Here is a 14,701-nt window from a genome sequence, read left to right as displayed (position 1 = left end):
AACTGTAAATAAGGCAGTTACAAGGGAATACAGTGTAGTGTCTGCCATGATCTCTCATAAACTCCTGGTTTACAGTTTTCCAGCTGCTATGAGGCTTAGGTTCCAGGGTGTGCATGTGAGCCCCCCTGCTTTCTCCCAGCCCTCATGAAAAACATGGTGTGTGCGGCTGAGCGAGCAGATAGAACTGGTAGTTCACCTGAACGCAGGCAGGAGTTTTCAGCATCACTAAGATCCTGTTTCTTAAATTCCATGCTCCTCCCTGCACACCTTGATGAGAGAGAAGTGTGGGTGATGAGGGCGAGAGGTAGAGGTAGAGGCAGATAACTTGGTTTAAGTTCCACAGGCCTGAATTTTGACTAAAATAGGCATTGAGTAAATAAATCAGTGAGGGTCATGGCATCACATAGGATTTCACAGGTAGGACAAATATGAGACCCACTGAGAGGGTCCTCGGAGATCCTAGAATAAAAATCCCAGGCTCCTGCCTGGAGATTCCTGGGATGGAGAATGGGGAATGAGTTATCTCGCCCATAACACATGTAATTCACTTCTAGGGTAGTTTTGGTTTCTGCCCTGTCTTGAAAATAACAAAAACTTGCTTAAGAGAGTCTGTCTTTGTACTTTGGTTGGCATCTAAGCTCCTGGTGGCAGAGTGTGACAGTCCCTAGCTCGGTCCAATTAACGGCCAGAGATGATGTAACTATTTTGAATGAATCAATAAAGGTGACTTCTTCCTCTGGACCTTTTAGCACTTTGAAGAAGACCTCAGTATCTCAGTATGCTATTCTGTTCCATAGTATCATATGCTAAATGCATTCTGTATTGATCATTCCAGCAATTTTACGAAATTATCTGTATCTTAATACTTTATGGTTGGTGATATAATTTGTGTGCATCTTTATCTCTGGTATTTGTGGTCTTTATATCTGAGTATAAAGACATGGCATTTTTGACAGCAGTTATCACCTCTATGGAAACAAAGCCCTCCCACCTGTGTAGTCTTCCCACTCAGGTGCTTTCTCCCTTGTTGTGCAGTCAGGCCCCCAACCAGCTCTCCTGATAGTTTTTATTCTGGGTTAAACAGTTAAGATTAATGTTGGTGACCTCATTGCTTTTACTCATTCAGGATACATCCTGTAATCTGCATTGGTCCAGGCCTGTGCTCCCTGCTCAGTGGAAAGTGGGATGAACCTTCCCAGATCCTGAGAGGATAGTGGGACAAAGCAGACACACAGAATGAGGATCCTTTGTCATTGTGATTTCTTGCATGTCCTTACACCTTACCATGACATCAGCCCAGGCCTTTCTTTACAGTTGTATAAAGCACACAAAATGCCCAGAGGTAATTAGCAACAGGAATGTGGGAGATTCTTTTACCAATTCTGAAAGACCAAAAGAGATGTTTTCCGGCTTTTAATAAAACCAGAAGGAGTTGCTTCTCATGTGTACTTCAGCTTTACTTGAAGCCACAGCTTGTTAGACAATAAGGTTGAAACACTGAGTTTTCAAACTTATCTTTCACCTAGGAATTAAAAGAGAAGAAATTGTCTTCTTGATCCTAGGGTCTTACTTAGAAAGTATTGAATATTGTGGCAGTTAAGGGTGGCAATATGGGCAATGTATTAAGCTGTGCCCACCTCCTATAAACACATGTAATTAATTGATATCCACTGTGGAAATTTGGAATTCTTTGAAACTGATAAATCAAGTACCATAAAATCCACTTAATTTTTTTTTTTTTATGACCGAGACAGAGAGTCAGAAAGAGGGACAGATATGGACAGACAGACAGGAAGGGAAAGAGATGAAAAGCATCAATTCTTTGTTGTGGCACCTTAGTTGTTCATTAACTGCTTTCTTATATGTGCCTTGCCAGGGAGGGAGGGGGCTACAGCAGAGCGAGTGACCTCTTGCTCAAGCCAGCGACCCTTGGGCTCAAGCTGGCAACCTTAGGGTTTCAAACCTGGGTCCTCTGCGTCTGAGTTCAGCGCTCTATCCACTATGCCACCACCTGGTCAGGCATATCCACTTAATTTTTGAAGTAGGAAAGGATATGCAGAGTTTTAAAGAGTGCCCACCCACCACAAGTACTTTCTTTTTAAAACATTTAAGAGAAGTTCAGGCTGGTTGGTTTATTTCCACCTGGCTTCTTACACTTGGAGGAGGGCTACACTTCTTGTAGCAATGTAAGCCTCAGGCTCGGGGTCTCGACCACTGCCTTGTTTGCTCACTGGGGCCAAGCATGTCGTCTTTTTCTGGATCTTAGCTGAGCACATTGAGAAATGGGAAGTTTAGCTCAGGTTGTGTATAAACTTCTTTCTACCTTTTATAACACCACTTAGGTTCTAAGAAATGGAAGTCTTTCAAAGTCGGAAGACTGAAGGGAAATTCATGGAATTCTGTAAACTGCAGAATTTCAGTTTCAGTCCCACCATTTACTAGTCCTGTGGTCTTGGGCAAGTGCCTTCACTGTGTGCCTTAGTACACTCAGGAACCAATAGTTATGAGAATTAAAAGTAGTATTAAGTACTTGCAGGTGCGTGGGAGCATTTAGAACTTGACTGACAGAAGATGAGAACCCACCAAATGTTAACTATTCCAGAACCTCCACATTTCTTCAAGTGACCACCAATATTTTTGCTTCAGTGACCCTTGTAGAGACAAACTGTGTCCACTGGAAGTTAGTTTTTTTTTTTATGACAGTCTGTACCTATTCTCTATGAAAAGCCCCAATTTTAGACTCCAAATACAATTAGTATACAAATACCCCTTGGAAGATGGCAGTAACAAGCCCAGCTTTCTTGAACATCAAGGGGAAAAAATTAAAAACTGAAATTTGCTAAATGTGTGTTTTGCAGGTTGGACAATCTGCTCAATATGGCTTATGGAGTAAAGAGGTAATGATAGAGGTTCATGATGCTCATACTCCCTTCCCATAAGTGATTAGTTTCTTTGATTTGGGGAGTGATTCTCTTCATGAATTTGTGTTGGGTTTTCTTTTGCATGTACAACCTATGAAAAGCTACTTTTTGAAGCACAGTTGACTCAAGGAATATCTTTATATAACTGGATGCCACCTGGTTTTTAATACCCATTATTTTGTATTGCATTGCGACGTTATAGCATGTTTACATGTGTTGCGCCCCTCCCCCAAGTCCTGCTTAAATTCATAAAGCCAGTTCTAAGTATGTTTCTTTTGCTATTGTGGATAATATTATACAGTACAGCATATAATGGCCATTTCATGACTCTTAGTACCTTGATAGTATATAGCATGTCACACTGCAAGCCACACACAGATTTTGGTTGAAACATCAAATAGTTGTATGTATCTGTTGGGGGGGAGGATGGAGTTATTAAAACTTTGGGATGGGAAAGGGAAAAGAAATAAAGTCCATTACTGTAACCAACCTATTTCTGTTGTGTGTGTATGTGTGTGTTTGTTTTTCCTATTTTGTTTAGTAGGTTTTCTCCAATGACCATTGATGGAATGACCAGTTTGGCTGGAATTAATATCCCCGGACACCCAGGGACAGGATGGTGTATTTTTGTGTACAACCTGGCTCCTGACGCAGACGAGAGTATCCTGTGGCAAATGTTCGGGCCTTTTGGAGCTGTCACCAACGTGAAGGTCATCCGTGACTTTAACACCAATAAATGCAAAGGTTTCGGATTTGTGACTATGACAAACTATGATGAGGCCGCCATGGCAATAGCTAGCCTCAATGGATACCGTCTGGGAGACAGAGTACTGCAGGTCTCCTTTAAGACCAACAAAACGCACAAAGCCTAAAGAGCTCTTGTCCTCAGTCCATTTATATATGAAAACTATACAACAAAGGCAAGTTAAGAGAAACTTTATACATTAGTAAATGTCTTTGTAAGTCAGTGTTGAGATGGGGATAAAACGACTACTTAGCATCCTAAGAAATATGTGAGATTTTTTATTGCTAGTATTTGAATTAAAACTTCTTAAATATCTTTTATGTTTGAATATGGACAAGAGGTACAGGGTTTTTACCTGTCACATTGCATTCTATTGCCTTCTTTGAAGAAGGTGGACCTTTTAAAGTGTTTCAGCTAAGGGAAGACATTTCTTTTCTTTTTACATAACTGCCTTGAACCTGTGAGTAAATATTGAGGCTTTGTGTTGTAATTCTTCAGTTGGTTGTGTCTTTTTTCCCCCTTTTATTCTTTTACTGATTTAGCTTTGTGTTTTGTTTACATTTAAAGCATCTCTGTTATGTCTAAGAAAAGTATTTTGAAGTTTACATTTTTATTTATGAAGTTAAAAACAGTATTTATTTTATAGTTATGATTTGGGTTGGGGAAGGGGGGGCTACATTATAAACGCTTATTGTAAGAATACTGGAGAACTTTTCGTAAAGCAGTACCTTGCCAAAGAGATAAGAGCCTCTTTGATGTGGGTTTAAAAAAAGCATCTATTTTTATAAAAAAGAAAATTTGGAGAAACTTTTTACTGGTCCTGGAACAAATATTTTGACTTGAATACTTTGAGAAATCTCTTCATATGACACCTAGTGAGCTTTTAAAATTTACCAGGAAATTTGCAGCGGTTGGAAAATTTAGAAAGATTTATGATGTAGAAAATACTTTTGAGATCTTTGTATGAAAGGAATAGAATCAATGGGGAAATAAACACTGCTGGTTTCGTTTTTGTAATCACCAGTGGAGTGTCTGATCATCCTGGTTATTACGTGATAGGTGGCTCACATTGATTTGTGATTTTGAAACAAATAAAAAAAATTTACAAAAGAATATATAAGAGCAGGCAAGAAATTTAAATTACTGAGAAATGGGGGAAAAAATCTGTTCTTCCTAAAGAAATCCCTTCAGATAGAGCTCATGGTGTTTAGTGATGTACTTGCAGTATTGTTTGAAGAATTGTTTTGTCTTAAGGAAAAAAGATGTTGCACATGATTTGTACTGCAGCAAATCGGCAAAAGTGATCTGAGTTGGATATATTTGAAGGTATTTTGAAAGTTATGTTCAAGGCTAACACCTGAGCTTTGTGTAATGTAAATAAGACCTTGTGTTTATGACCCTTTCAGCTAATTTGATTTATTTTCCCCTTACATGCCAAGTGATGTTCAGGTTTTGAATGTTTTTGTATCAGTTTTTTCCTTTGTAAATGACATTAACATTGTTACTTGAGGTCTTGCTTAATCACTTTTGTTGTCCTGAGGACTTGAATTTACAGTGCATCAGATTTGTTGCTAATTTTGTCTGTAGATAGTCTAGCTTCAGCTGTTTATGGTGATGCTACATTTTCGTTTATAAATATGTTTGTGGTAAAAAGAAAATGAGTATAACCATAGGTTTTGAACAAATTTCCTTACATTTTTCATACAAAATCATAAATATCTGTATGCTATTGAAATTTAACTTTGTATGATGCTTAAACCACTATTTGGGGAAATAAATAAGTCTTTACCATGTATGAAAGAAATTTTAAAAAATACAAAATATTTTCTGATTAGCATCTAGCTTATAATAAATTTTCAAAAAAGCTGAAGGCAAAACTGCCTTCATCAGGATGCACTGAGAACTATATAGTTACATCCTGCTTTTTGTATAAACTGAGATGCTCACATGCTTCCCCTTAGAACAGGCAATGTGCTATGCATAACATAGTTGTACATTATCTTTGCAGTTGCGTTGTTTTATTTTTTATTATTTAAAACTGTAGTTATAAAAATTTTCAGTATAGTACAGTACATATACTGTGAGGCGCGTGCTAAAGTGAATAAGCGAGTTTTCATGCTGACCCACTCAATGCTAATCAGAAATCAATTGGCTTAGCACTTTCTCATATCCTTAGGTGCATTTAGATTGTCAGAGTTAACCTTCTGCGTTTAAAAAAAAATAAAAAAAACTGAAAAACTAAATACATGTATATACTTAAAAAATAAGGTTTCCCTCATGGGAAAACAGCATCTACATGCTTCTTTCCTATACTACTGTAGCAAACCAAGGCATTGATGAGAGGGCATGCAAATTGTGCTTCACTTTACAGTGTTTATCAGAGCACTTAATAAAATGTAAGGCTGGTATTTATTTGAAGTTGTACAGTATGACTTAATTCACATCTGTTGGAATAGAAAATATATTCTGTTGAGTATTTAAGAGGCTGTACATGTTTTCTTTTTGTGTTTGGATTCTTTGTACTTTTTCATGTTCAGTACATCAATAAACAAAGTTGAAGGGAAAGAACAGTGTGATGAGTAGGTCTTTCTACACATTTTGGGGGCTCGTGTGCTGAGTCTAATAAACTTGCTCTCATGAGTTAAAAGAGGTTCCCTCAGAACTGTAAGTTGTTGAAAGTGTGTTATCTAAAGTAAGAATTTCAAAAGGCAAGTTAATTGAAGTAGAATGTGCAAAAAAAATTTTTTTGAATGACACCTGATTAGCTTTCAAATATTGATGAATAATTTTTATAGGAACGTGTGCTTTCATTGGCTAGTTGTAAAATTTGGGTAATTGGATGCTGACATCATTCTATAGCTCTGATGTATTGTAATAACCATCAAGTTTTGTTGTGGGGTTTTTTTTTTTTAAATGGGAGTTGTGCTCACACATTTGTTTGAGCTAAAGAAAAACCAGATAGAAGGGAGATAATTTTTCTGCTTTCACTGGGAAGATTTAATTCACCCATAGGATTAACTGTTGGTGTGTGAAATTTATATTTGTTGTCCAAATGCCAGATTGTCAAGAGATTATTCTCTAAAACCAGAAACTTAGCTTTTATCAGGTTAGGGTTGATGTGAGTAGCACATACGGACCAATCCTGAGCTTGCCCTCCTGTGTTTCACATGACATCCAGTTCTCGTACCACTCCCTGACGACCTATATTGGGAGGAGAGCAAAGAAGTCCTTTTTTCTTTCTTTTTGTTTTTTAACAAAGTCTACTAAGTGACTTCTTTTAACTTAATTGTATTTGTCAGCTTTTTTGGTAAAAAGCCATTCTAAAAAGTAATTGTACTGAATTTACAGCTTAGTACTCAAGAGTGTAGCTGAGTGACAAGACGATTCCTTTTTTTCCAACATGCAATTAATCTCAAATCTCCACACACCTTTTTTATTATATGAATTTAATACTCTAATTTTATGATATTGGAACATCCTCCCTCCCCCTCTCTCCTCTTACATGCTTATCAGTATTTTGACTCAGTTGCTTGTCAGCAGTTCTTATATTTGAGCAGATAGTGGAAGAATTCTAAGTAAAGGTTTGTAAAACTACTGCTGTCCTTGAGAAATGTTTTTTTTCTTTAGAATCTTTTCTCGCCGTATGCTTGCAGATTATCTACCAGTTCAGTGTTAGAGTAGCCAATGTAAGTTTTTCAATCTTAACATCATTTTACATTATCTTACTCTTATTTGAGGAAAAGAGTTAGCAATTTAGCATTACTGTTTTTATAAAAATTAAATAGATTATAGGAGCCCTACCCTTAATCAAAAAATGTAGTAGAAACTTGTAACTTCCTGTTCAAAGGGTTACCTAAAAATAAGGAAGTGCATGTATTTTAACAATATATACGTTGAAATTTTAAAATACTTCCAGAACAGTATGTATATATCTTTTATTGGGTAGAAGATAGAAAAAAATAAATCAGTGGTTTTGATCCTTTATGTCTATATATTCATATTGGAATCTAAAACAGTGAAGAATACAGAAATATTGCTGTAATTGTAACAGAATATATTACTGTTTGAAGAACATTTATAAGTCCAGATATTGCAACAAATGGTTTACTTATTTATTTTACTGTCCTTTATATTCTTTCTCTGAAAATTCCCCAAAGTCAGCTCAGTTCCCTTCAAATTGGAAGGATTAAAACATCTACATGATTAATACAGGCAGCCTGTTAATGTAGGGTTACTGAAATTAACCTTTCAGTAACCTGAAATAAAGTATTTTTTGATTGTTCAGCACAGATTTGTTAGTTATTCATGCACTATGCTGTGCCCTGGATCTATGAAAAAGAGCAAAATGTGGCTCTTAATCTTCTTGGAAACTGTCACCTTGGAGATAGGACAGGCGAGCCACCAGGCCATGGTTGCAATGCTGTAAGTGCTTTGAGAGCCCAGCAGTTTGGCTTCCTTGCAGTAGTTTTTGTAACTACTGCTTACTAAAATGAATCTGCTCCGCCCTTCTTACAGATTCTGCTTTTCCCTTTTTGAACTGATTATTAGCTCGTTTGTATGTTTCAGCCTGACATCAGTATCATTTAGTTTAGTAAATCTTAAGATGCTCTAATATTCATTAACTTGTCCATATTCTTTCTGAGGCCAAATAAAAGTTATATACCTCAAGACACTATCTGAATAGTTGGATTGATGGAGGAATTTGGATGATCTTGCTTTCTCTAAGCCTATAGGATATGGCGTGATAACTTGCAAAGCACTGATATGATAAAATACCCTGAATATTCAAAGTATATGGATTGGCTTTATTCTACTTTGAATTAGAACATGGCACAGTCTTAGGATCTCAAATTCAACATTAACATTACTTTTAGTTTAAATAACTAAAGATGTAGATTAAGATGTAGTAGTTGATACTAACCCTCAGAAATACTCATGGATGTTACATTTTCGAAGACCAGATAGCAGCCAAGTATGAGCCCCTGCTGTGTATGTACAGTGTCCCAAAAGAGCAGACACAGATGTGTGGAAGACATATGCCTCTCTGCTCATGCAGCGGTCTGTGCTCCAGGTCTGTCTAGGCCATAAGTAATTAAGTCAAGAGTGCCGATTACAAAGTACATTAAAAACAAAAGGAGAAAGGGAGTGGCATGTGTGAGAGTGTGTATGTTGCTGAGCAGGGAGAGGGAAACCACACAGAAGTGATTGCAATTGAACTGGGTCATTAAGAGTAGAAGGGCTGTAAGAGACTAAGGGAGGGAATTCCAGAAGAGAGCACTGTCAGAGATCTGTTACCTATGTCATCAGCACAGGACAACATTTAGCAACAATCTCTTTTTTTTTTTTTAGCGAGACAGAGAGTCAGAGAGAGGGATAGATAGGGACAGACAGGAACGGAGAGAGATGAGACGCATCGATCATCAGTTATTCTTTGCGATACCTTAGTTGTTCATTGATTGCTTTCTCATATGTGCCTTGACTGAAGGCCTTCAGCAGACAGAGTAACCCCTTGCTTGAGCCAGCGACCTTGGGTCCAAGCTGGTGAGCTTTGCTCAAACCAGATGAATCCGCGTTCAAGCTGGTGACCTCAGGGTCTCGAACCTGGGTCGTCCGCATTCCAGTCCGACGCTCTATCCACTGTGCCACCACCTGGTCAGGCAGGACAACATTTAGTATAGACCTGGGTTCCTTAAACAGTTTTGTGTCTGTGACTAGTGAAATCTCTGGTTAATCAGGAAATTCAGTCCATAATGAAATACAAAGTATCTAAACTTCAAAACTTTGCTCTTGTAGTTTTGCCTATTTCTACTATGACACTAAAAATACTTTCTTTGCTAGATTACATGGGGTTTTTGGAGTTGTGAACCTTGCTAGGAAGGACATGGTCTTTTAAAGATGTTTATTTGGACCATGTGGTTCAGAATATGCAAAAAAGGCCAAACAAAAACAAAATCTCCTCAGTAATACAATACTCAACCAGTGTATGTCTAGGAGAGTATACTTTCCTAACTCAGATTTGTGATGATAAAGCAATTCTTGTTTAGTATTTACAGTATTTCTAGTGCCACAGTACCTGTTTCACTCTTACGTTTTAATAAATATTTTATATTTTCTTGCCCATATCACCTACGTATCACCTTCATAGAAAGTGAGGAGAAAATGATAAAATCCGAATGTTTCCGGACTCTTTCTGAAAGGAGATTTTGGTTTGACAGCTTTTTATTTTTTGTTTTGGAAGCCACACACAGAAGAACAGAAAAGAAAGGCAGCCCATTCAAATAGCTCTGGGGAAAGGGCTTGTTGCTTTTTTTTTTTTTTTTTAATCTGAAGGAACCTTTGACCTACAGGTTGCTGGTAGCCTCTGGCTCTAACTCTGCTTTTCAGCGTGTACTCCTTCCGAGCATACTCCCTGTACAGTTTCAGAAGCAACCAGCCCCGCCGTGGACCTCCTGAAGACAGGATGAAACTGGCAGCCCCTTCAGGGTGAACCCCCCTTTAGGGATGAAGCATGCAGTTGGTAGGTAGCTTTGTTCCTTGGACTGCGTTGCACTTGTGACAGAGGTGCGGCACGCCACGGCACACAGGTTGGGAATCTCTGTTTCAAATACTTTATTTTAAAAACTTCCCTTTTGGTAATCCTCTTACTGAATATACACTGAGCACCTGCTCTGTACCGGTTGCTGTTCTCTCTTCCAGGGCTAAAAATTTAATTTCTATTTTTACATTGGTTTTGAGCATGAAGACACCTCAAGGGTCTTCTTCAGCACCTTATTTTGCAGATGTGAGTCGGGCCCAGAGAAGTTAAGGTTCTCCAGGGTTCTTTTGCTAACATGCGACTTAGCACTTGAGCCCAGTTTTCCTAACTCTTGGGGCTCTGCCCTTTGTCATCATTAAAATACTAACACCCTGAACTAATTTTCATTAACTGTGCCCTTTTGGGGGCCAGATTTCTTGACCCCTGCAGGATATGTGTCTAGAAATTGAATAGAGGCAAGTGCAATGTAGTATTTTATTTGATGCATGTGGCCCTGGCCAGTTGGCTCAGTGGTAAAGCACCAATCTGGCATGTGGAAGTTCTGGGTTCGATTTCCGGTCAGGACACATAGGAGAAGCGACCATCTGCTTCTCCGCCACTCCCCTTTTTCTCTCTCCTCTTTCTCTCTCTCTCTCTCTGCTCTCTCCTCCTGCAGCCATGACTCTGTTTGAGGAAGCTGGCCCCAGGCGGATGCTGGGGATGGCTCTGTGGCCTCACCTCAGGCACTGAAATGGCTTGTTGCTGAGCAACCAAGCAGCGGCCCCAGATGGGTAGAGCATTGCTCCATAGGGAACTGGCTGGGTGGATCCCAGTTGGGGCACATGAAGGAGTCTATCTCTGCCTCCCCACCTCTCTCTTAATTAAAAAATATTTGATGCATTCTGTATAATTTATATCCTTGTGGATAATTTCAATCAATAATAATATAGTCACTGTAGAAAATGTATTAAGGTCAAAACATACAAGTCAAAATTTAGTTCTCCCTTGAAAAATACACCTATTTTCTCTGATAATTTCTGTTTTAAGTCATAATTACATATCTTCTTTCATAAAGATTAAACATTCAAATTAGTGGTGGGTTTTTTTAAAATTTTTTCACTAATTTGACAGAGGGAGAACTGGAAGGGAAGGGCTGGGGAGAAGGAGAGAGAGAGAAGCATCAACTCATTGTTTCACTTAGTTTCCTTTAGTTGTGAACTCCTTGGTTGCCTCTTGTATGGGCCCTAACTGGGACTCGAACCCATGACCTCACCACACTGGAATGATGCTGTGTTCACAGAGCCACCTGGCCAGGGCCAGGGATTTTTTTTCTTGATAAGTATGTTTTTCCTATTGACTTATTTACATGAGTGTAAGGAAAAAAAATTTTAACAGACATAGAACAGTGCATTTCTGATTTTGGTTTAGGACACGGCATGTGAAAGTTGTTGTCTGGTTTTTACGGTATTAATTGCTGCTGACATTTTGTCAGAGTGGTATAAGAATCAGGAATTCTATGTGATTTTCCATTACAACTCCATTACTCCAGGCTTTCATAAAAGCTGAAGACAAAGTCCAGATCCTAGGGATAATGCCTTCAAATCTCAGTTTGGGGAGGTGCCTAAATGCTTCAACTTGCCACTCGCTAGGGCGGGCAGTTTGGTTTGCAAGCTTCCATGAAGGAGCAGGAGTCTGGGTGGGGAGAGGAGTGTTAAGCTATGCTTTTCTTTGCAAACAGAGGACATGCAGATGCTCTACTGATAAGTCAGCTGCTTCTCTCCTTTCTTTCCTTAGCAAAAGGAAATGCTTATTTCCCGGGTAGGGACAAGGAGAGAATGGCGGCCATTCCAATTGCAGGTGAGTAATTTTTTCTCTTTTCCTTGGGTCTCTGATTGCAGTGATCTCTCTTGCAAGGTCCTGGGTAAATACTGGCTCCTTACTGCATGTGCTCAGAGAAGTAGCTGATGGAAGATAAGCACTTTTAAAAAGATTGAGGAAGCTGAAAGACGCTCGTTAGAGTGCACCTGGATCCTGCCTTGACATCACATGTGGACCATAAACAGCTCTCTAGAAAGCACGGCACCTTTTTTCAACCCTTTCTTAACAATGAGACATAGATTGGGCTTGTTCTCTATTCAAGCATCTTTATGAGTAAATGTCTATTTTTACGGTAGAGCTGCACTTTAAAAATAGCTCCAATCAATGCGACACTTTTCCCCCATATGTTAGAAAGTTATACATGAGTTAAAATATCTCAGATTGCTTAAATTCTTCCGGACACAAGGAACTTTCCTTTCTTCTTTCTTCCCCCCCCCCCTTTTTTTTTTTTGAGGTGTGGGGTGGGTAGTATCAACAGAATGAAGTGGTTGGGTGTGGGCATTAGATATAAAATAAGGACTTCCATTCCAGCTGCCTCAACTCTGTTTGTTCTTTGAGACTTCTTTACCAGTAAGAAAGGCTTTTAAATCAAGATTTGAGATATTTGACCATTAAAAAATTCATTAAGCCCTGGCCGGTTGGCTCAGCAGTAGAGCGTCGGCCTGGCGTGTGGAAGTCCCGGGTTCAATTCCTGGCCAGGGCACACAGGAGAGGCGCCCATCTGCTTCTCCACCCCTCCCCCTCTTCTTCCTCTCTGTCTCTCTCTTCTCCTCCCGCAGCCAAGGCTCCATTGGAGCAAAGATGGCCCGGGCACTGGGGATGGCTCTGTGGCCTCTGCCCCAGGCGCTAGAGTGGCTCTGGTCGCGACAGAGCGACGCCCGGGATGGGCAGAGCATTGCCCCCTGGTGGGCGTGCCGGGTGGATCCCGGTCAGGTGCATGCAGGAGTCTGTCTGACTGCCTCCCCGTTTCCAGCTTCAGAAAAATACAAAAAAAATAATAATAATAATATTTGGTGGGAACAGTCTTCTTCCTGGAGCGATTGTTTATTTTTGTTGCTGCGAGCAATTAGCTAGAACAGTCACAGTTGCAGCTGTTAGACACTATAAGCTCCAGCGGAGATCACAAAAGACCTTCTGCACATTTAGAATTTGGATTGCTTTTAATGTGCTTCTTCTGGACTCTACTGTTGTGTTAGCAAATATGATTGGGTGATCCTGAGCCAAATCAAATATTCAGTGGGATCATCAGCGTGTTGTATTGATCAGAACCACTTAAACATCTTGCTTCATTGGAAGCCAGGATGGCTGTAGTTCCTTTGGGTAGGAAGAGTCTGTATCAGCTCCATCTCTCTGAATCCTCTCTGTGCAAGCCTGCATACGGCTCGTCCTAAAACACTCCTTTTTTTTTCAGCAATTTATCCTTTTTGTGTTTATTCCTGCTCTGACTTGTTGGGGCATTTGTGGGATAATCTGCCTGTGCAAGAGAGAGAAGTATAGTCACAGACTCTGTTGCTTACTGACTTATATGTTTAGGAAAGAGTGGCTTCTTACAGAATGTTGGCTCCAGTTTAATGCCCAACACTCCACAAACAGCAGCTCAAATGAAGGGATTTTTTTTTTACTGTTTTTAATAGTATTTTCACTTTTGCCTTTGAAAATAGTTTTGATAAAGAAGTACATGTGTTGTGTACTTATTTAAAAATCATACTACTTTAGAATTCACAATATTTATTTTGACATTTTTTCTTTTTATCATATGACCTCACCCATATGAGGAATCAAATGAACAATGTGAACTGAGGAATGGAATAGAGGCTGAGGTGGGGTCAAAGGGACCAGAGGGAAAGCAGTCAGAGGGAAAGGGGATGAGAGGATGGGATCAGAGAAAGGAAAGGGATAGTGAAATTATTTATACATAATACAAGAGATAAAGAGAGCAGGACAGCAAATCCTGGAGGGAAGGGGGGAAGGCATTGGGGGAGGGGCAAAGGGGCTATCAAGAGGAACATGGGGGTGGGGGTGGGGGTGGGGGGAATATATTAGGTGGGACACTTTAATCTATGTAAACAATAAATTAAAATTAATGAAAAATTAAATAAAAGTAAATAATTTTTAAAAATATTTATTGTTTGATGTTTAGAGGAGAGGAGAGGAGTAGGGGAAGAAGTGGGAAGATCAACTTGTAGTAGTTGCTTCCCTGTAGCAGTGGCTACTTCCCGTATGTGCCTTGACCGAGCAAGCTCAAGGTTTCGAACTGGCAACCTCAGCGTTCCAGGTCAAAGCTTCATCCACTGCGCCACCACAGTCAAGCTGTACATTTCCTTATTTGGATCTCACAGTAACCTCTGAGGTAGGGAATTGTCTTTTCCTCATTCTGCAGAAATCTAGATAGTCTCAGAGTTGCTGGGTAGCCAGTCTTGTGCTTCTGTATTGTAGCCAATTACTCTGGTAAATAAGAAAATACATATTTTGTGTACTTTACTGCTAGGATACTGAGCTCGAGCAGGCTCATGGACTTGGCATTACTTTAAAAACTACTAGAGTTCTGATGCACAAGACAAGCTTATAGTGGCTTCTCAGCAGAGCAGAATCAGGATATTACTTTTTCAATATTTGGAAGATAATTCGGGACTTTTTAAGGGT

General features: G+C 39.3%; 1 protein-coding gene across 10 annotated transcripts in view; it reads left to right on the top strand.

Annotated features, from left to right (window-relative positions):
• ELAVL2 (ELAV like RNA binding protein 2) overlaps positions 1-4,280 on the top strand; it is a 159,281-nt gene extending 155,001 nt beyond the window's left edge. For 6 of the 10 annotated variants that reach the window (XM_066368272.1, XM_066368280.1, XM_066368278.1 and 3 more), the window contains 2 exons: positions 2,859-2,897; positions 3,463-4,280. In XM_066368272.1, coding sequence (XP_066224369.1) covers positions 2,859-2,897; positions 3,463-3,793 — 370 coding nt within the window. In that variant the 3' untranslated portion in view covers positions 3,794-4,280. The remainder of the gene's footprint in view (positions 1-2,858; positions 2,898-3,462) is intronic. The other 4 variants (XM_066368275.1, XM_066368273.1, XM_066368277.1 and 1 more) reach the window with 3 other exon arrangements.
• Positions 4,281-14,701: the final 10,421 nt, after the last annotated feature.

The sequence above is a fragment of the Saccopteryx leptura genome, chromosome 2, assembly GCF_036850995.1.
Source record: "Saccopteryx leptura isolate mSacLep1 chromosome 2, mSacLep1_pri_phased_curated, whole genome shotgun sequence".
Taxonomy (NCBI): Eukaryota; Metazoa; Chordata; class Mammalia; order Chiroptera; family Emballonuridae; genus Saccopteryx; species Saccopteryx leptura.
This window is presented reverse-complemented; position numbering and strand designations above follow the sequence as displayed.